Genomic DNA, 23433 nt, shown 5'->3' with positions numbered 1-23433 from the left:
GGATAAAGATATATCCTATATTTTATATATTATTACTAGAGAAAGTACTAAGTAATATAATACTTACTATAAATATTACTATTAAAAATATAAATAAATATAAAGTAGAGAAAATACTTAAAGTATAAGGAACTAAAAAGAACTATTATTATCTTATTAAATAGAAGGGGTACTTAAGCTCTAAAAACATATAAGAACCACTTAAGAACCTATTTAATTACTTAGAACTACTTAGCTAGTTTCACTCTAAAGAAAAGTAGTCTAGTTAATCCTATAAGGACTATTAAAGGGCTCTATACTAAACTTAGCCTTAAAGGAATAAACTAAAGAAGGATCTAACTCCTTAGATAGAGTAGGAAAGGCACTAGTAGCCTTTTAAAGCTATTCTACTTCCTCCTATTCTATATACTCTAACTCCTTAATATTATTAATACTATATATAATAGTGTGTATTATTTTCTTAAACTATAATTTCTTTTATTTTTAAAGATACTTAATCTTAGTGTCTATTATATAATATTCCTCCTTAGCTATTTTAAACTCTTACTTAAAACGTATATAGTAATTAGTTATTTAATAAAGCTAGACTAGTAAAATACCCTATACATTATAGTAGGGTTAGTAATCTATTATACACTAAGTATAGTAAGAAGAATTAAAAGATAATAGTTAGTAAGAAGTAATACCCTTCTTCTAGTAATAAGAATAAGGACCCTTTTCTATAGTCTAAGGATTAAATAGGATAGAATATAATAAAGCCTTATACTACTTAGACTTTTAAGAATATAGTTTTAATCTCTACTTAATAATATAATTAGTAAATATAATAGACTATAATAATATAAAAAGGAAAACTACCTACTACCTAAGTAGCCTACTTTAATAGCCTTAAGAATAAAACCACTAAGGGAGGAGTATTATATTATAAATACTATAAGACGTATAAGTAGGGCTAAGTAAGGTAAGGTGAAGGCCTATTATACTAGCTACTAAAAGGATAAGAGATTATATAATCTCCTTAGGATTAAGGACTTAAGCTATTAAGCTATTAATCTAAGAATAAAATCTAGGCGATTAAAGGTTAAGCCTTCTAATCTAGAGTTATAGTAAAGGGGTAGATAAGTACTTAAGGAGGAGGTATTCCTATAGTTAGGTAGTCTAGATCTCTACTAATTAATCTAAGTAATAGCTCTACTATTAGGAGATATCTCCTAATATGACTTATACTATAATAACTACTTATATACACTTTATATATTTAAACTAACTCTCTACTTAAGAAGTAGACTAACTATGGATTAGGATTAAGCTACTATTATATAACTATAGTTAAAATAGTAGAAAAGGTTAAAATAAGTACTATTATATAATAGTAAAGTTTTATTCCTACTTTAATAGTTAAAGAAGAGTATATACAAAACCCTTAGAAATATTAATTTTAGTTTATTTTAATAGTATTTATTTTTACTATAATAGAAAAAGGTTCTAAAAAATAGTTTAATTTAAACTAACACTTATAATATAGACTAGTATAATAGTAGCTTAATCCTAATCTATAGTTAGTTGATTTCTTAGAAAGAGAGTTAATTTTAATATATAGAGTACTAATAAGTAGTTATTATAGTATAGATTATATTAAAAGATATCTCCTAATAGTAGAACTATTACTTAGATTAATTAGTAAGGATCTAAACTAGCTATTAGAATACCTTCTCCTTTAGTACTTATTTAATACACTACTATAGACTTAGATTAATAGACTTAACCTTTAATCCTCTATATCTTACTTTCTAGATTAATAGTTTAATAGCTTAAGTCCTTAATCCTAGAGAGGTTTTATAACCTCTTATCCTTTCTAGGTACTAGTGTATTTAACCTCAGTCCGCCTTACTTAGTCCTATATATATACCTATAGTATTTATAATAATTAACTCCTTTAAAGAACTTAGTTTTCTAGTAATAGAATAGATTAGTAATAATATATCTTTAATATACAGTAGATAAGATAATAATCTAGACACTAACTATAGTATATAGTAAGACTATTAAGACTATATAAAAATTATAAGTGAAAAGCCGTGTGAAACGGGTAATATCTATACTGTTTTAAACCCCTTTAAACCGATTCACCCAACGAGGCAGAGTCTACTATGTCTGGCAGTACCTGAGGCGATAGAGCCCCACGCCGACCGCCTCCCTCTTGGAAGCACCGACAGAACTTCCAACAGAGCCCGAGAAGACGGTTATTATAACCGCGCCTGTTTCCCTTACTCTACGTCCCGCCACTGATGGTGTCTCTATCCCGAACAAGCGTGGCGAGGATAGCCTATCTACAGTGTTGGGGCATAAAACCGTATCGTCCACCCATCGAGTCCAGCAACACCGAAGCCCGTGGTGAGCTCTATCGTCTCCAAGGATGGGTCGACGTTGTTGAGTAGCTCTTTAAGGACGCTTCAGGTAGACGGAGACTGCTTATTACTAAACTTAAACTCTTAGACGAAACCAAGTGCATGCATGACGAGTCAGGTGATGATAGGTTACTTTTCGAATTTATACACTAAGCAGAAGGACCTTAGACGTATAGATATCTTAACGATAGGAGTCTACACGAGGCTGACGAGAGCGTGGACGAAAATAAGGGCATAGAGTGCAGTAGTGGGTACTACTAAGCCTAGTGGGGAAGTCTATAATATTAAGATAATATTTATAATAAAGTCTAATTATATATTATTTAATGTATATTTCTAATAGTTCTATTATATATATACTTTATAATAAGCTAAGGAAGTTTTAATAGAAGTTTTAAAGACGAGTAAGAGAATACAAAGTAACAAATATGAAAGCAACGGCCAGTTAAATGAGAGCGTACTGTATATAGTTAGAAATCTTCTCCGCAGAAGCACCGCTCTAAAGTTCATCGTTATTAATCATTTCTCATCAATCTTTCTTCATCGGCTTCTTTTGCAGCCGCAAGCCCGGGAGCTGATTGACTTACCAACATCGTAAAATGACTCTCACCCTCCGCCTTACCAACATTAATTCCCACACCTGGAAACATCTTCGCCCACCCCCCAGGCGTGAAATCCGTGCGATCATCTAGCAAGAAACCTAGGTCTGCTGGATCACCAGCCTGCTTCTCAAACTGCGCACCCTGAAATGACCCTTTTGTCGCCCACACGAGATGCACATTCCTTGGCGTCGACGTTAACGATGATGACGATGAGCTAAACGGAAACGGGACAGGGTCATATTTGCTCAGCACAAGGTTCAGACCCTTGAAATGCGGAAACAACCAGCTCGGTCGGGCAGACTCCTCGCCAAAAAATCCATGAGCTTGGCAAAAGTCAAAGAACCGCTGCGGGAGGATCCCAAGCCTCCCGGGCACAGGTGCGTCGAGGAGAAATAGGTTAGCGATTTGCTCGCCCACTTCACACAAGAGCTGCGAGGCACGGAACGCGAGTATCCCACCCGCGGACCATCCAGAGAAGGAATACGGACCCTGGGGCTGGCGCCGGCGGATCTCAGCAATGTAGCTCTGCACGAGGTCGTCGAAGGTAACGGCGCCCATGGTGTCGCCGCTTTTGAGGAACGGCGAGTTGAGGCCGTAGACGACGAGGTCGGCGCTGATCCGGGGGAGCTGCGTGTAGGACGTTGCGGAGCCACTACCGTCAGGGAAGAAGAAGAGCACTCTTTTGTGCGCGACGCGAGGGTTGCCTTGGAGAACGACCGATGTGGTAGCCGGCACGGGGGTACTCACTAGCTCACCGTCCGGGCAAGCAGATTCGACATCTGTGCCCGAGCGCCGGCCGAAATCAGAGTTGCAAGATGATGGGATGGTGTCTGGCGTGCTGCTTCCGATCGTGGAGCAGGACTGGCCTTCAACCACAGCGCGGAGCTGCCCGATGGTTTGCATGGTGAGCAGGGCGGAATCTGGGCCGACATCCATGTCAAGCTCATCCCGTAGACGGCTGGAAATGACGAGAGCTAGCAAGGAATCGATGCCGGCGTCTGCGAAATCGGCGGTGTCTGTTAGCTCTGAGATGGCGACGCCGGTCTCTTCGGCTACGATCTTGAGGACCTCGTCAAAGGTATCTGGCTGTGACAGAAGAGGCTGACGCGCGAGCTGTAGAGTTGAACTTGATGCAAGCAAGGTATTAAAACTTTGTGTAGAGTTGGTCTGTATAGCGTGCTGTGGTACAACGGGCAGGACTTCTACCGGCGCTGTCGACAGTCCCACCGGCACTGGTGCCGACACCGCAGGGGTTGGCGGAGCTTCTTCATAGACAGAACTCAAACCGCAGCGTTCTGCAACATAAGATTTCACCCGAGACACGGTATTACACTCCATGGCAAGCTGGTCAGGCTGGATATCCAGTCCCAGCTCCTCACAGAACCGCGAAGAGATGATGAGCAACAGTAGCGAGTCAACTCCAACCTCGGCTAGCTCTAGCTGGTCGGTCAGGCTGGCAAGCTCTACTCCTGTTTCTTCAGAAAGTATAGAAAGAGCCTTGGCCACTGCACCAGCTGATGCCGCGGGCTGCCGTTTCACCGGCGTGAGAGTCTTGGGCGTGGTAGTGGCCCTTTGCTGGGCAGATTGGTCAACCGGTGCCAGCACCGGGGCAAGAGGTGAAGGCTCTGGAGCCAAAGTAATTGGCCGAGATGTAGGTATGACGTCGCATGTTGATTGGGAACTGTTTCCAAAGTGTTTCTTGACATTGCCGACTGTAGGGTTGTCGACAAAAAAGGTCGGCTCGATGGTGATCCCGAGCTCCTCCACCAAAGACCCGGAGATCATCAGCATCAGCAGCGAGTCGATTCCAATGTCATCAAAGTTTGTATCGTCTGTGAGAGTCTTTGGATCGACAAGAGCTTGACGTGCAATAACCTCGATGACCTTTTGAGCTAGGCCACCATCTGCACGTCTGGAGACTGACGGCACGGCACTTGGGCTTGGAGTACCAGGTGGCAAAGTATTGGACTTTGGTTTCAATGCGGTTTGAGATTGTGCCTGCACTAGTGCTGGCGCGTGAGCCGATTTTGGGGATCCAGATGTCGCCTTTGGCGGGCCTGCACTGGATGAAAGAATGTACTTTAGCACGCGCCTCGGAACGCCTTGCAAGCAGACACCCTGCACAAAGCCGACGATACGATCCCCGGTAAAGATGACAATATCACCCTTCCATTGCGCGTTCTCTGCAGGCGACATTTTGACATGAGTCTGGTACTGACAATCATCGCGTATTGTCTCGTACAACTCAAAGCCATCCCAACCATGATTGACAAAGACGTCCTTCTCCAAGTTTGTGCTCTCATTCGCATTCATCGTAAACCCGCCAGACTGCGTCAGTCCATCAAGCGCAGCAGGGTGCGTGTGGAATACACCCCCCTTCTTCATGCGTCCAAAGCTTACTGTGCAGGCGGCTTCGTAGTTGTCATTGTCGTAGATCGTCTCATCGACGCATTGGTAGTCGGGATCGAATTCCGCGAGTTTGGAAACCATATTGTAGGCCATGGCGTTGTTGAAGCGAAAGGTCTTGCCGTTGGCACTATTGCGGCGCATTTCCTCGAAGCGGGCTCTTGTCTGTGGGAGCTGGCTCTGCAGACGTGCACGGTTGGAGTCGTCGACACAGGTGATGCGACAGGTAGCGTGCTGGTGCATCCTATTGCCGTTTTCCTAGTAAGAGTGAGCATAACTGAGAATGGCATGGTTTGGCATGGTACCAGACCGTAATATACTTACATCGTGTGTCGAGAATACACAGGTCGCTTGCAGCCTCTGTAATTCGAATTTCGCTGTGCATCGCAGAAACTGTTTATGCTTGGCCGAGCCGATGAGAGCCTTTTCGATGTCCATGTGCGAGACGTTGATGATTGCTCCAGGAAATGCGGATCGGAATCTTTTCAGGGCATAGGTGCCAAGACTGAATCCAATATCTCCATAGACAGACTGCGGTGCTGGTCAGAAATGGTTCTCGATTAATAACTTGATGGTACTTACTGGCGTGGAAAGGCCAATGCCATCAACCTTGTGACCTTGCATGACATGGTTGACGTCCTTCCGCCCAACGTCACATTCCGTCGTGATGGTAAATGTCGAGGCCGAGACTTCCTCGCTGACAATTCTATGAATGGTCGACGTCTCTAGCTTGGGGACAACATCACCCATGATCATTACCTTGGAAGGTGTGACTTCTACTGGCTCTTCTGCTGGGGCCTTTTGAGCTGCTGGTGGCTGTAGATCGCCTTTGTACAGGCAGAAATCATTTTTGTACTCTATCCAGTACGATTGCAAGTCCCAGTTATAAGCCGGCAAGGGAATAACAGACTGCGCATATGGAATGTCACAAAAGTACTCGTTCCAGTTGATATGAGCGCCTGAATTGTAAAACGCAGACAGCGTCTCCGTCATGACCTCGAAAGCATCCGCGTTTCGTCGCAGCGTCGGAAGCACCTTGACCGCAGGCCCGAGTGTGGACTTGACCATGCCCGCAACCACAGGGTGTGGTCCAAACTCGATCCCATACGTCTTGTCGTCGATGATGCCGGCATCGGTACCTGCGTGTAGGGCCTGCATCACCTGCACCGTCTCCCGCGCCTGACGGCCGATGTACTCGGCGTTGAAGACCCCGTCGCTTTCAACGACTGTCCCCAAGAGCGAAGAGAGGACAGGGATTTTGGGGATGTTGAACGTGACGCGGTGTGCGTCTGCAACTAATTGGGCTCGGATTGGGTCAATCTGCGATGTGTGAAAGGCGAATGGCGTGTTGAGAAGCGTGCTTCGAATACCCTTGTCGAGGAGAATCTGTCGCATCCTCGTGACTTGCGCGACTGTACCGGCGATGACGGTTTCTTTTGGTCCGTTGATGCAAGATACTTCAAAGGGCATTTGCAGAGTAGCTTCAATCTCGCTTTCCGAGGCAATGACTGCGAGCATGGCGTGCGACCCGCTGTCGCATAAATCTTGCAAATACTGAGCCCGTCTACCTACGAGGTAGATTGTGTCTGCGTCACTCAGCACCCCGGCGATGTTGAGAGCAGCGTATTCCCCTAAGGAGTGGCCAACCACTGAAGTCGGTTTCATGCCCCAGGATATCCACATACGGGCGAGACCAATCTGCATGCATGTATTGGCCAGCTGCACCACGACGGGCGGGAAATCGCTGAGGCAAGTACTAGTTTCGGCGATAAAGAGACTAATAATGGAAGGGAAGCCTTGAATCCGGACAAGACGGTCCAAGTGCTGAAGCTGGTGACGAAAGACTGACAATTCATCGTACAGCCTTTTCCCCATGCCAGCATACTGAGATCCTTGGCCGGTAAAGGTGAACAGCAATTTCTTTGGCTCCAACGCTTTCATTATTCCTGTTTCCTGCGACAAGGCGTCATTGAGCTTGTTCTGAACCTCTTTGAGGCTGCTGCCGACGACCAAAATTCTGTGGGCATGATGCATGCGCCGGGCGGTCGTGGTGTAGGACAACTGCGCTAGATCCGGCTGGCGAGACTGAGTGTACTGTATAATTGCTTTTAAATTCGCCGTCAGGGATCTTGCTGATCTAGCTGTCACCGCGACTGGGAATGTCGGCCGCGACATGGCCGCTTCGCCGCTGTCAATCGTCGGCAGATCTGGTGCGTCCTCCACGAGGATTGTCGAATTGCCGCCAGCGGCGGAAAAATTGTTGATAATCGCTTTGCGAGGCATGCCGCCCGACCTTTCCCAACTGGCAGCCTCAAGGTCAATAAAGACGTTCCTTTCTCTTAGATCTTTCGGGAATCCCGGATTAATCTGCGTTTTTATCCCACAGTGTGGCGGAATCGTACTTTTCTTCATCATGAGAAGAACTTTTATGAGAGCACTGACTCCGGAAACAGATTCACCATGGCCGATGTTAGATTTTAGGGCTCCCAAGTGCAATGGCTGGTTTGCGGCACGGCGATGACGACGGTCGTTGGGCGCAAAGACGCTGCAGACCGATTGCATCTCGCGCAGGTCACCGGCTTGGGTACCGGTACCATGCATCTCAACGTAGCCGACGTCGTAAGGGTCTGTTCCAGAGTCGCTGAGGACCCTGTTGAGGATATCGCGCTGGGCACCGACGTGCGGGCGGGTAATCGATTCGGCCTCGGCGGAGTGATTGGTGTATGCACCGGAAATGATGCCCATAATAGGATCATGATCGGCGATAGCATCTTCGAGCCGCTTCAGAATCACAGTCGCCACGCCTTCTCCACGACAGTAGCCATCTGCGGACGCGTCGAATGTCTTGCAATTGCCCGTGCTCGAGAGGAAGTGGCCACGATCCAGGCCGCAGGTCATGTCAGGGTTTGTGAGTACATTTGTCCCTCCCGCAATTGCCATGTCGATATCACCCTGGAGCAAAGAGTTGAAAGCGATATGAATTGCTGAGAGGCTGGAGCTGCAGGCCGTATCGACAGCATAGCTTGGCCCAGAGAATTTGAAGCAGTAGTTGATCCTACCCGGAACAAAGGCTCGATTGGCCCCAGGAATAAAGTACGTGTCAATGTTTTGGTTGCTGTTTGCTTCGCACCAATCATTACTTGTGACGCCAAAGAAGACACCGACGCGATCTTCCCGTGTTGAGGGCGTCCGCCCAGGCACAATACCAGCGCTTTCAAGGGCCTCGTAGGCTGTTAGGAGCGCAATGCGTTGAGCTGGATCAACCTGTGGAGCCTCACGAGGCGAAATGGAAAAGAACCGCGCGTCAAAGAGGTCGGGGTTGTCGATCCAGCATCCATACCGAACCTTGCTCTTGTTCTTCTCCTTGCCTTTTAGGTCAACGTGGGTTTCGACATTCCATCGCATGCCAGGAACTTCCCGACACATGTCCATTTTGTTCATGAGGACATCCCAAAGTCCTTCGACGTTGGAAGCACCTGGAAAGCGTCCAGACATGCCAACGACGGCAATTTTTGAACGGCCCATTGGCCCTCGAAGTAGTGGAGAGCTCGGCGAGGGAGTTAGTGCTGCGGCAATGTCCAAAACGACGGTTGCACCAGTTTCAGCCTCCGTAAGGTACCCATGAACGGATTCCCCGATCGAAGTGCCAATCGGGATGATGCTGACCTGAGAAGGCGCGGTGAATTGGATAGATTCCGCCAATCGGGTAATCGCTTTGTTTAGCACAATGGGGTTAATCAAGACGTCTCGAACAGCAGTCTCCAACTTTGCTGACAACGTGGTTGACCAGTCCGATTGGCCACTACCGCAAGAGACAACCGGAATCGGCTGGTAGCCCAAACGAAGTGACGCGGTCCTGGAAATGTGTTGCAGAATCTCCTGCACATGCTCCTCGCCAAAGAGATGAGCCGCGTGGTAGGGCGCCCTAATGGGAAGGGCGACTCGCACCAGGGTTCGGAACTTGTCAGTCGAGCGTAGCTGGGACAATGATCGCGGAGGACCACTGACAGTTACCGCATCGTGGATTTGAGCGCTGACATGGACGCGCAGAGCCGGAGGAAGAGTGCCGTTAAACTTGTCTATCAGGTCTTGGACGTTTACTGGGCTGGCCCCTGACAGAAGCAAGGACCAAGTAGACTCTGTATACTCGTAGTCGCCAGAGAGGGACCTGCCAATGCGTGACGCAGCGAGTCCACAATGCAAGGCTGCGATCACTGCATCGACAGCATGAGGAACCAGATTAAACAGGTCAGATGATGCACTGACGGCAGCAGCAGCCAGTGCACCGGTGCAAAGGCCAAGGATGTGGCTGTTTTGTGCCGTCGGGTATGGAATCTGTCCATCTGAGTGACGCCTAATCATGGTCAGTAATCAAATAATTGGGACACAGGCTGAAGAGAGATTTACCATATGAAATGCGCCAAGCCATGAACAGCACACAGAGATTGCTCTAGTGCCGGACTCAGACAACCATCTCGTTTCTGAGCCAAGAGGTCTGAAAAGTTCGAAAATTTTGGCGTCGAATCCTTGGCCGAAGCATGAAGTTGTTTCAACTCAGCCCGAATCGCAGCAAAAGCCTTGTTAAAAAAGCCGTTTAGTAAAGTATTATCGTAGGAAAGCAGTTGCCGAAACGAATAGTCGAAATCGTAGGTCTGATCTCCAAAGAGATAGACACGATAAGCGCTGTTGCTCATGTTGGCAGTGCTGAATAGCCGTGAGGGCTTTAAATGAGTTGTACGCTACGAAAGGGAAGCAAAATAAAAAATGCAAAAGGTAGTTTATGCAAGAAAAATTCTTGGAAGACGCATTTGGAAGCGTGGATGGTGATTCGGCGGTTAAGCGCGTTCAGACTTAGTATCACTTGTTGCTAACCAGGTATACTTATCCGATAGCATTATTTTGAAATGACCACTCCGCACCAGGGTTCTAAATCCGCGTGATTCCCACGTGGGTAAGACTTGCTTCCACTATCGTCTGCACGGTGATAGCACTGAGTGGCTTGCATGTATTTCGGACCCCGATGACTGAGCTTTGGTTGCTGTGCTTCGGATCCCGACGTATCTAGCACGACAGAGCCCTCTCCGGTGCCGGATTCCCGGTGGCTTTGAATCCTCATCAGCTGGCAAATGACATCAGCCCTGGATGCGGACTTGCTTATCGACTAGTTCATACGACTACGTTTCTACCAATCTCCAATGACTGAGACATCTCCAGAAGCAAGCGGACAACTACTTTCAACCTCGCCCGACAAGGGTTTCAGCGTTGAGAGTGCCTTTACACTCTCGAGGGGCTTCTCACGCTCTCTCTTAGGTAATTCAGATTATGCCGAAAGTCTTCCATAGAAAAGATGCAGTGGGGAGAGGAGGCCAAGTCGGCCTGTTACCACGCACACATGACAAACGCAGGGAGCCTAGGTCAGGTATCCCGTAATCCGAGGCCATCCAGACACACAGTACAGGTTTCGTATCGATTATTCAATGTTACGGGTTTAATTGCATTCCGAGCGCAGTTTATGTTTATTGTAGACGGCGACCAATCGCTGAGATGCCTCGAACCGCTGCGCTCGGCCCTTTTCTTCCTCTCCTTGGCGTGGCTGTGACAAATCGCTGACATGCTTCCAAGACATTCCTCCTTGGGATGCCCAACATGACTAGGAGTAAACGAAAATCTGGTCGTGAAGACGGACTGACATTCTAGCGTTCATTCGATTAGTTCTATCTACTTCTATAAATCTAGCTCTAGCTCCCCCGTGACGACCCCCTCCGCCGAGACTCAATCTCATCCACCGTCGAGTTCAGCCGCGAGAGTACCAAGTTTGTAATCACAACCGACAGTTTCACCTCTCCAGTTGCCTTCTTCCTATCATATGACAAAGGGTCAACGTACTGTTCCCACTTCCCTATCATGTCGTGAAGCTGGCTCAGGACCAATTGGTCCCGCACTGCAGACGACATCTTCTCGTCGAGCTTAAAACTGCCCAGCGAGAGCTCGCTGTGACGAAGACTTAGCTGCCGGATGGCCCGCCCGCTGGATAAAGGATAGCAGGGCTTGACGTCTGCTATCGCCTGGTAGAGGTCGAGAATCTCGCACTCGCTGGCCGCCAGCATCATGAGAACAGTACTGTCCCGCGCACACGAGCACCGCAAATGGCTGCTAACCTTCTGCGAGAGCGTGACGATTTCGTGTAGCAACGTGTCCAGTGTCATGGCATTGGCCTGCCCAAGCTCAACAATGTCGCACAGCTGCTTCGCAACCTCAGTCGGTTCGCAGCAAGGCGGCCCCAGGGCAGCGTCCAATGTCGCCGACGAGCGACCAGATGATTTCGGCGACATTGGCGCAGACATGGAAAATTCGCCACAAGCCGCGTCCATTAATGTTTCCGAAAGGGTAATTGCTTGTTGTGATGTGGCAAGGCTGAACTGTGTGGTTCCCGATAATGTAGTGCCGAGTGAGGCTCCCGTCAATGCGGCACACGGGTCATAATACGCTGCTGGCGAATGATGGGCGGCTCCCAAGTTGCCTGATACTCCAAGCTCCTCCTGCCATGGTAGGCTCGGTAGCATCAGGTCCCTGCACTGCCAAAAGTCCGACGTAGCATTCGATAGTTCGGTATTGACGGCGACCTGCATTGCGCTCGGCGAACCAGCAGCGCTCCCTTGCCTTGTTGACGCGTCGGCGCTGATCAGTGGCACGCCGGCGCAGGCAGCGAGCTCTCGTCGGACCGCCAGCTTAGCCTGTGATGGTTTTCCCGCTCGTTGTGACACGCTGTAGACGCACTCTCGGTTTGTTTGTATGCATCTTGCACACGAGGGATGCTGTTTCCCGCACTTGACCTTGTCCGCCGCACATCGGTCACACGAAGCTTTGAGCTTGGCCACCAAGTCTGACATGGTAGAGTATGTATGTGTATGGATGTAATAGGAGAATTGTCAATTCGCGCAAGCGTCGAGCGCAACGGCACGGGCAAGGAGAGGTATATCTGGTCTCTGTCGCACGGCGGATTACGCTGGTTACTGGGACACATCCCTCCTGCATTATTACGGTGATGTGTGCTTTCGGCTCGCATGCAGATGCAAACGGAACGGGACGCATGTCAGCCACACAATAAGGCTCTGTCTTGGGCCAAAAGATGCGGCACGGGCACTCAAGGGCGTACCGTACATCCGCATACTTGTCATCAAAGCAGCTGCCGATGATGAGATAGGGAGGTCGGTCAATACTTGGGTGCACCAACCCCTCTCCAGTAGGCAGCGCCTAGGTTCGCGGGGTTCCCGCGAGGTCTAAAGTCATGGGCCCCGCGAACCTAGGCGCGGCCCTCTCTAGCACGAGGCCTTTTAGTCAGGTAACCGGCACAGTGGCTGTTGTACTTCTAAGTAGACCCCCGTATCCCCGCCAGTTGCTCATCCTTGTCTGGGGCCATGTTGGGCTGCTGCAACTTGTTTCTTGGTTTCAAAGGCAACCTCTGCGCAGTTGCTCTCCACTACACACTGGGTCGGTAAATCTACCCATAATGCGCCACGGGCAAGATTGTGCCGAGTGGAGAGGCTTTTCACCAACAAGCCATGTACCTTATGTATGGACTACTGCGACGAGTACGGCGCGGCATCTCGGTCGGCCTGTCTCTCTTGGCGATGATGGGTGGATCGCAGAGACAATGGCTTGTGGGGGACGAACAGCCCGCCGCTCTTCAACAGGCCCGCCGTTTCCACCAGAGAGGTAGCCAGATCAGCACACTTGCCGCATTCCTTGTCGCAAGATTGCTATCAATATACACCGTAGTACAGTTTGCCATTATTCATATTGTAGAGAAGGCTTTGGTGTATTTAACTGCATGTTTCTCCAGCAGCTGAAGCACCTACAGCTGGAGGAGGTTCGCCCTCAATCTCATCAAAAGCTGCACCCAGTTGCGACCCCGGTGAGCGGGCCGTCCCTAGTTCCTTCAGGAGCCGAAGCCAATAGAGAGGCTTGAAGAACAGCGGGGGGGTATAAACCGTTCGAGGGCACCAACAATAAGGCGGAATGCATACAGTGGGTGGCAGTAAGATAACTTGCTGCGACACGCCGACATCCGTGTCGCAGTCCTCACTGATAGGCGCACAGCCTTGACAAAGGTCATGAGGGTAACTAAGCTGGCTAGGAGAATACGCTCACAGCAACGCTTCAAGGCGGGGTCAACGCGCTGATTTCAGTCGCCCCAATCCCAATTGACCAATTAAATTACTATGCCGTGGCGACGAAAATAGATCAGCATCAGAGTCAGCAGCCTGGCAGATCTTCTACCTTTAAAAATACAAGGCAGAGTGCTGGAAGCAGGTACCCACATCCATTGCAACACAAAGGATAAACAATCTTAGCAGTACTAAATTATCTGGTCGTGTTGAGGATCGTCTGAAGAGGAGTTAATGGCAGAAATTGTTAGAAGCAGGTGCAGCCATCGCAACATGCTCAATAGCAGAGTATATACATATCAGCTGCTTTGAGACCATGTGCGCGAGCGAAGCGAGGAAACAAAAAGCCAAGCGCAGCGCCACCTACCCTTGGTATTGCGAGAGCGTACATACCTATGTATGAGCCATCTGCAGCGTTGGGGGAGATCTGAGATGATCGCGACATAGCGGGTTGCCTTTGCCACGCTAAAAGAAGACTTGCATGACGCGACATCACATGCTATCCACCTTTGTTACTGCACAATGCCTAACTCACTACCAGCTGAGCTGCAATAGACTGCAATGCAATATATTACGACCTGAACCTGCACCGCAGCAGTGCCCGCTCCCCCACGCCAAGCTGAACGAGACATGCGGTGCTACCCTTTGCCTGGCTGAACCAGAGTCTACTTGAGGCGAGCCACCAAGATAGCCAAGTGGCTCCCCGTAGGAATCTCCACGCTCTCCAGCTCCAGCCGTTCATCCGCATCCTTCAGCAATCTCTTCCAGTCCTCTAGCTCCCTCTCCGACGCATTAAACGCCTGCATCATCGTCATGTCCCTAACCCTTAGCTGCGCCTCATGCACGCGGCCAATGGTGCCCGGGAACGGCAGCGCCGAGTCCATAATCATGATGCGCGCGTCGGGCCGCATCGCAGCAGTGATATTCTGGAGGATCTTGGTGGCGTCCGCGTCGGGCCAGTCGTGAAGGATCTGGCGGAGAAGGTACACGTCTGCGTCCTTGACGGGCTGGGGCTGGAAAAAATCGTGCTCTGCAAAGGTGATTCTCTCGCGGACGCCAGCATCTTCGTCGATAGACGTCGCATCGACGTTTTGAATGACGCGAGTGAGGTCTTGCACGATGAACTTGATGCCCTTGTGCTTGCGGGCAAGCGCAATGCTCGCATGGCCCAACGAGCCCCCGACGTCGACAACAGTAGCTCCGTCTCGGAGACGCGACGCCCAGTCGTAGCCGTCGACAAGATGCTCCAGAGATGTGCCGTACGTGGCCGTGACGGCCTTCATGTAGCCGCTAAACTTTTTCGTGGCCTCGGGCGTGGTGCTGAGCCACTCGAAGAATGACTTGTCCGTGCCGAGGGCCAGGTTGAAGCTCGTCTCCGTCTTGGAGGTCGTCGCGCCCCATTTGGATGTCGCCTCGTACATCTTGAGGCCCATGATGATGGAGTCCTCGGCCAGGAAGGTAGCCCAGGTCTGCAGGGGCTCGCTGCGAGCAAACTGCGCAGAGAGCCTGGTGTGCTGCACGTTTTGAGAGGCCGTCTCGGCGAAGAAGTTGGCGCACATGAGCATGCGCACGATGCTCTTTAGCTGCTTCAATGGGACCTTGGCCGCCGCGGCGAGGTCGGCGTAAGAGATGGAGCCGTCCAGCGGGACGAGCGAGATGACGTTGAAACGGCAGAGCCATCGGAGACCAGAGATTTGTTGCCCCTACCCATTCTTATGTTAGGGGTGTACGTTCATAGAGAGAAGCCTTTATCCTTGAATCGTACGTACCTGGACGGCCAAGTTGGGAAGGAATTGTGTAGGCTCAGAGACATCTTGTAACAGCCTAGTGGCGGCATCAATCAGTGCCTCGCGGGCCTCGATAACAGCGTGAGGGTCGTTGACTGGCAGAACGTGCCCATCGCTGGCGTCGCCGTTTGCGTGCTGGAAAGTGTCCAGAGCCTTGGCAGCTTTCTGGATCTTATCAGCGTAGTCTTTTAGCTTGGTGGTGGTCATGATGCCTTCAAGTGATGGGAGTCGACGATGTTTTTAATTTTTATTTTGTTCAATTTGTTCTAGCTCTACAGATATACTATGTGCAGGGCATCAAACCCTTAACTATGTCTGCTTGCATCCCCAAAGACAAGTAATAGCAGTGTGCAGCAGCCGATACCTGGTGGTTACAGCCATCTCCCGTTACAACGTCGACGGGTACCAGTGAGACACTAGTCAACACTTCCAGCCTTAGTGAGAGGCTGTCGTCTCTTGGGGCTTCCGGCACTGGCGCGGTTTCATCCTGCCGCTGGACTCCGAAAGGCTGAGATCGGACACCGACTGACCGGAGTGGGTGGACGAGGCTCGGGAATCACCCAATTAGTGGCGCACCCGAATCCACCACCGGCATCAGCCTTCCGGTCAGCATCATGCCCAGCCTTCGGCATGAAGCCTGTCATGGCACTTGAGCTGGGGCACTTGAGCTATCAAGTTCTGTATTCCATCCTGTCATTCCCCCTGCTTCATGCCTGCTTCGCGTCCATCGCAGATTGAATCACTGCACAATCGCCATGGTGCAGTCACGCCCAATCCGCCTCCTACTCGGCGCGCTTCTGTCTATCATTCCCTTGTTCGCAAACTCGACCAGTGCGGCACTCATCCAGAAGAGTCTCACATTCACATGGGAAAATGGCTCGCCCAACGGCCAGGGTCGCGACATGATCCTGACCAACGGCCAGTTCCCGTCGCCACTGCTCGCGTTTGATGAAGGAGACGATGTCGAGATTACCGTCAAGAATGAGATGCGCGAGAACACAACCGTCCACTGGCACGGCATAGACCAGCGAGAGTCGCCGTGGTCGGACGGCGTTCCCGGACTGTCGCAGACTCCCATCGAACCTGGCGAGACCTACATCTACCGCTTCAAGGCGTATCCGCCTGGGCAGCACTGGTATCACTCGCACTCGAGAGCCACATTACTCGACGGCTTGTATGGGCCTCTGCTGGTTCGTCGCAAGAAGGGCACCGCAAATCCCTTTCACCTGATTAGCAAGGACCCCGAGGACATTCGCGCGATGGAGCGTGCGGCACACCACCCAAAGGTCATGCTTGTCTCCGATTGGTCCAACTTCAACTCTTCGCAAGTCCTGGAGGCAACCGCCAAGAGCAAGCTCCAAATCTTCTGCGTTGACTCAGTGCTGATCAACGGCAAGGGCAACCTGTACTGCCCAGGCCAGCAGTGGTTCACCGACATGCAGATCCCCTTTATGCAACGCAGCTGGCCCAACGACACGATTTCCGACAAGGGATGCTTCCCGTTCGTGCCGAGCACAGAGGGGCCATGGCTCCCCGAAGGTAATACATCGCACATTCCATATGGCATGCAGGAAGGGTGCATGGCGTCCACTGGCCAGAAAGAAATCATCGAGGTAGATGCGGATCAGCAGCGCTGGGTAAGCATCAACTGGATCGGTGCGTCGACATTCAAGACGCTACAGCCGAGCATTGACGAGCATGAGATGTGGATCTACGAGGTCGACGGGCACTACATAGAGCCGCGCAAGGCCACGACGATGCTTCTCTGGGCAGGCGAGCGCTATTCTGCCATGGTCAGACTTGACCAGAGGAGAATGGACTATGCGATTCGGGTAATTGATGGCGGGTACTCGCAAATGATTGGAGAGTTTGCTACGCTTCGCTACGCTGGCGGAGAGACAGACCTCGCCGAGCCTGATCGCTTCGGCGTGACGACAATATCGCGACCTTGGTTTGGGTACAACGCCTGGCCAATAGGAAAGCCTACATTCTTGGACAAGAACGATCTGCCACCCTTCCCACCGACTCCTCCAGCCCGTCTCAGCGACGAAACCCACATTCTGATGCTGGGCAAGGCAAACTCGACATGGGAGTTTACCCTCGGCGGAAAGAAGAAGTATCCCGAGGACCACTCCGCCTACAAGCCACTTCTCGAGCATCTTGACTCGGCGGAAGCCAACGACGACGATCTAATGATTCGCACCAAGAACGGAACGTGGCAGGACATTATCCTCCAGGTAGGCCACAGCAAGCTCTGGCCTGTCGAGTTCCCGCATGCCATACACAAGCACGCCAACAAGTACTGGCGCATCGGCTCTGGGATGGGCATGTTCAATTACTCAACCGTCAACGAAGCGATCGAGGCGCAGCCGGAGCTGTTCAACCTAGAGAATCCGCCATACCGGGACACCTTCCTCAACGAGTTTACAGGGACCATGTGGGTGGCTTTGCGATACCAAGTCACGCATCCTGGCGCGTGGCTTCTGCACTGCCACTTTGAGACGCACTTGTCCAACGGCATGGCGATGGCCATCTTGGACGGCGTGGACGTCTGGCCAGTCGTGCCGGAAGAGTACGCCAACAACGCAAAGGGCGTCCTTGGCGCGGGGAGCACGAGCCAAAAGGCGGAAAACAGGCCAGCCGCTGCGAGCGAACCTGCCACTGACAAGCAAGAAGCGCTACCCAAGTTCCGACCAGAAACTGCCTGGCCGGACGAACAAGCTGTCATTACCTACGTTGGCTTTGCAACACTGGCTTTGGCATTGGCAATGTTAGGTTGGTGCAAGGGGGTACTTTCTAGTGGTAGGAGCAGCGACAAAAGCAAATCGTCGATATTACAGTTGGAAGAGGTGCAGAATTTGTTAGGACAGGAGAGAGAGGCGGCAACTGAGCCTCCAAAGCGGAAAAAGGAGTCGATGAAGGATAGCTAGTATATCAATTACAATTAATGAAAATTTGGAGGTTTTACTAGCATACAAATTGGTGCTGGCAGCACACTACTTCTCCTCAGTCAGAAGACGGTCGGAAGTGTGCATTGCATTGCATTGAGTTGTGTACCACACGAAATATTACTTTTAGAATGACGGAGAGACTACCAAGCACACGCGAGCGAAGCGAGGGGTACAAAAAGGAGGGGGCAAGCGCAGCGGCAAGTAAATAAAAGAGAGAGATGTTTCATCCTTCAGATAATATGGTAACTACGTTTATTTAGAACACGCGGGGCGCAGCTGGCGCTGCTCTGCGCTTGGCTTTTTCTTTTCCTTGCTGCGCTCGATGTCGTACGTGGTCAGGGCATCGGAAGAAGCCAGTAGCAGCCAATTTAAGACAAAAGATGGATATTATTATAGTTCTATATAGTAGTTATTAGGTTAAAGAGAGACATCTTAATAGCCTATAGTACCTTTCTAGGCCTAGACTCTAGTTATTAGTTATAGTTATTATATATAAATAACTACTTAGTGCTTTATCTTACTATATAATCCTTAATCTAGTTTATAAGAATACTTTAACTAAACTTATCCTATTACCTATAAAATAGTTAGTTAACTATTATATTAGTCTATATAATTATATTATATACTATATACTAGAACTTACTTATTATAAGTTTATTACTATTATAATAAAGTATTAACTTATCCTTACTCTAGTAAGCTAATAGTATACTACTTATTTTATTCTTATATCCCTTACTATATACTCTCTAGTTAATAATTTAGCTTATAACTATAAATATACTAATAACATCTAGTGTATATACTCCTTATAAAAACCCTCTATAATAGTAATATCCACCTTATTTAGTATAAGTAACTATCCTTACTAGTAGTCCTCTAGAAAAAATAGTTAAATTAGCTACTATAGAGTAGCTAATATTCCTATATAGAGTTATACTTTTTAATAACCCTTAGTTAGACACTCTATAGACTCTAACTATAGTATAGAAATAAAATAGTATATTACTATACTATAGACCTCTAACTTTATACTTAATAGATACTACTATAAAATAAAAGACTATTTAGTTTAAACTTATATAAACTTTAACTACTATATAACTATTATATTTATTCTTTATACTAATATTACTATCTTTATTTAAGTAACTACTATTATCTATTAATAGTAGTTCTTTATTTTTTTAGTTTAATAAATAACCTAATTTAGTTCTAATCTTCTTTATAATATTACTAATATAGCCTTATTATTCCTTTATAAACATAATACTTAGTTCCTCTTTAATCTATACTTACTCTAGTTAGTATACTTACTAGTAGAACCTAAGATAGTAGTAACTAATAGCTTTATACTTTTATTTAGATTATTCTCCTTTATTATAACTAAATAGTAAGCTATTAGGCTTATTAGCTTCTATCCTATAGAGATACTATAATACCTCCTTTAGTATAGCCTTAATATACTAATTATAATAATCTACTTTATAATCTAAACTCTTATATAGTAAGTTAAGAGCCTTAGTCTCTTATTTTACTACTTTATTATTTAATTATCTCTTTATTCCCTATATACTAGTATATTAAATAGAATAAATTATTTTATATATTTAGTAGAAGTTTTTATTATTAAAATAGTATACTTATTTTATATTCTTTATTTATATAAAGTTATTTATTAATCTAGTCTATTTATTACTAGTCTCTAGCCTTTATCTCTTTTTTTATTTAAATTAAATATTATTTCTTTAATTATAGTATTTATTAAACTAGGTAGTTAATCTCTACTTAGTTAAAATAGGTTAGTTAAGTTCCCTTTAGTTTATATAATCTAGTAGCTAATATTTTTATTCTATTACTAGCTTTATAGTAGTATATAAGTATATTTTTTACTTAGATTAGTATACTCTAATATATACTAATACTTTATTATTATATTATATATAATTATTAAGTATTAGTATTTAGTATAATTAAACACTTTCTTTATATATAAGAGTGTATATAGTTAACTATAATCTAGATATTATTATATACTTTTAATATTAATAATATTAAATATTAAGTAGTATTATATAATCTATAATCTCTTTTAAATTTTATTCTTTAATACTATTTATATTATATAAGTACTAAGCTATTAATTATTTAAGTAGAATAATAGTATAGTAGTCCCTATAAAGTATTACTTTATATTAATTATTATAGTAAATATACTTATTTATAATTATAGATATTACTAGTATAGTTATATAATAAAAGTAAATAATTATAAGACTATAAATATATAAAAACTAAATAGTCTAGTGTATTATACTAAATAAGTTTAGTTATATTAATATATATTTAATAGATATATTTTATTTAACTTCTTTACTAGGTAGTTACTAATTATATAACCTACTTGTTAAACCTATTCTACTTTAACTAATTAAGTAATTAATAGTCTATATCTATTAATATATTCTTACTATTAAAGCTTCGGCCACCTTAGGTGGGGCTACACTAAAAATTAAGAATGCCTAGGGTCCTAATATTAATAATAATAGCTATGAATAATGCCTAGGCTAGCTAAACTACACTGATTTTTAATATTTAATAACCTATAAATAATACTTAGGGCTAGAATAATATAGAGTAGTATAAAGAACTACTAACTATCTATATTAATATATCTTTATACTACCTTTATTATAGTAAAAAGTAGTATATTCTCTACTATAAAGTGAGTCTATTTTAATAAAAAAAGAGTAATCTATTATAACTATAATAAGTCTACTAATCCTTTTTATATTACTCTATAGTACTTATAATTAATATTAATTAATATATCTAAAAGGGTAAATATATTAATACTACTTAGTATTAAGAATAGTTTTATATTTATATATTTTTCTATTTATTTCTATACTTAGCTTTTTTCCCCCTTTTTAATTTTTAACTTCTATATTATAAATATTATTATATTATCTAAAAAGAGTTACTTCTTTAAGTATTATTATTTTCTACTTTTAACTTACTATTTAAATTAGTAATTATTATAACTTAAGATTATTATATATTTATATATTTTATTAAAAATAAATAGTATTTTATAATATAATATTTATTTTAACTATATTAAAAATAGACTTTTAATTCTCTTTAGAAGTATAATACTAACTTAGATACTTAGAGTACTTTTTCTTACTCTCTTAACTAGTATTATAGTCTTTTTATAAAAGCCTTTAAATAAGTATAAAATATATTAATTCTTATTATTATTATATTTTTATTTATATTAACTTATGTAACGGTGGCTCTTCTCTAATCCACAGTAAATCTGTTTCTTAGGAAGTGAGTCAGGTTGAATGCACCACAGGTGCAGATGAGCAGTATCGTAGCTTGAGTCACGTTTAGGAGATTACTCCCAATAGTAGAACTATTGCTTAGATTGATCAGTAGAGATCTAGTCTGGCTATCTACTGGGAATCCCCTTCCCTATATACCCTTCCTATCCTCTACTGTGCTACCTGGATCACTGGCTCACGCTGAGGTCGTGATCCTTTCTTGGCTCACTGGCTCACGGTGAGCCCGTGAGCCTATCGTGGTCACGTGACTTTCTATCCTGATCGGGCGTCCTGCAGGCGTCCCGCCTGGCCTCCTTCTCGGGCCGCCCTGTGTCACTCTTGTCTGTTCGTAACAACTTAATACTAAGTTAATAGTTTATTAGTTTATAATTAATAGTTCTTTTTAATCTAAAAGGATTCTAAGTCTATAGAGATTATTTAGATATTTTATACTATTCTATTATAATCTATTTAAAAATCTATTTACTAATAATTAAGCTCTTTATAGTATTAAAAAGAATAAACTAAAGCTTATTTAGTTTAATTTAATTTTATTTATATTAGTTTTCTTACTATTATTAATTCTTATTTAAAGTATATATAGTAATAAAAAAAGTCTACTATTTTTACTATTTTATTAAACTAAAATATATTATTATTAACTCTTAGTAATAAAGGTTACTAAATACTATTTTAAAATAACTTAAGAATATATAAAAGTTTAATTCCTTTTAATAGTCTTCTACTTTAAAGTAGACTATAACCTTTTATTATATAATTAGATTAAAACTTACTTATATATATATAGACTAAGCTTATAGTAGATTAATAAAGGCTTTATTAATTTCTAGTTTATACTTTATTATTTACTTTTAATCTATAAAGGTTTTTATATTTTTATTAAACTTTTTACTTTATAAAAAGGGTTTTTATTAAATAACTATATAAGTTAATATTAGTTTAATACTAATAGTTATCTATAAGGGTGGTTATATATATTCACTCTAGCCTTAAGGGCTAATTAGTAGGAGTTACTTTTAAAAAAACTATATTTCTATTTATAATTTATTATTTTATTTAAATAGAGTTTAATTTAATAATACTAGTTTAATATAGTCTATTAGAGTATTCTAAGAAAACTATATTATTTTTATTATGATAAAAATAATTAAGAAGAGATTTAATTACTAAAGACTAGCCTTATAGTTTCTATAAGTAGGTATTAATATAAGGTTAAATTAAATCTCTTATAGAGAGAAAAAATAGAGAGGTTATAATAAAGTAGCTACTTTATATAAGAGGCAGTCCTCTCTATTAAGTCTATACTTTAGGCTACTAGACTATTAATCTAGTTAGACTATAGTTTAAACTCTTATAAAAAGTAAAGTAATTAAAGGAGTAAGAAGTAGTAATAACTTTATAGTTTTACTAGTATAGTACTATAAAAGAAGCTTTAATTATTAATATAAATCTATTCTCTTTAGAAATAATATAAGTAGAAAATATATTCCTATAGTTTTAATTCCTCTAGTTTTAATAAATATTATAGTTTAGTTTAATTCCTATTAATAACTTACTAAAAAAATCGTATCTTCTAGACTACTATACTAGTCTTATATTACTCTAGTTTATTAATATTATTAATTATATTATTTAAAAATAAGTTTAATTTAGTATCTATTATTATATACTTAATTCTCTTTTATATATTAATAAAGACCTCTTTAAAGACTATAACTTTTATACTCTATATTACTATTTCTCTTAATTTAATATACT

The 23433-nt window shown here is 44.3% G+C and overlaps 3 protein-coding genes across 3 annotated transcripts; 1 reads left to right on the top strand and 2 right to left on the bottom strand.

Moving 5' to 3' along the window:
• Positions 1-11154: 11154 nt before the first annotated feature.
• Positions 11155-12306, bottom strand: ISF_09616 (Fungal transcriptional regulatory protein; the record flags this gene model as incomplete). Its single annotated transcript, XM_018853217.1, has 1 exon — positions 11155-12306. One exon carries the CDS (start codon positions 12304-12306, stop codon positions 11155-11157), a length of 1152 nt encoding a protein of 383 aa, XP_018699606.1.
• Positions 12307-14249: 1943 nt separating this feature from the next.
• Positions 14250-15578, bottom strand: ISF_09615 (O-methyltransferase, family 2; the record flags this gene model as incomplete). Its single annotated transcript, XM_018853216.1, has 2 exons — positions 14250-15287; positions 15354-15578. The coding sequence occupies 2 exons, from the start codon at positions 15576-15578 to the stop codon at positions 14250-14252; spliced, it is 1263 nt and encodes a 420-aa protein (XP_018699605.1).
• Positions 15579-16126: 548 nt separating this feature from the next.
• Positions 16127-18301, top strand: ISF_09614 (conidial pigment biosynthesis oxidase; the record flags this gene model as incomplete). The annotated part of the gene is made up of 1 exon (XM_018853215.1): positions 16127-18301. One exon carries the CDS (start codon positions 16127-16129, stop codon positions 18299-18301), a length of 2175 nt encoding a protein of 724 aa, XP_018699604.1.
• Between the last annotated feature and the right edge of the window lie 5132 nt (positions 18302-23433).

Source organism: Cordyceps fumosorosea (genome assembly GCF_001636725.1).
Source record: "Cordyceps fumosorosea ARSEF 2679 chromosome Unknown scaffold_58, whole genome shotgun sequence".
NCBI lineage: Eukaryota > Fungi > Ascomycota > Sordariomycetes > Hypocreales > Cordycipitaceae > Cordyceps > Cordyceps fumosorosea.
Note: the sequence above shows the minus strand (reverse complement) of the source record. Positions and strands in the feature narration are given on the sequence as shown.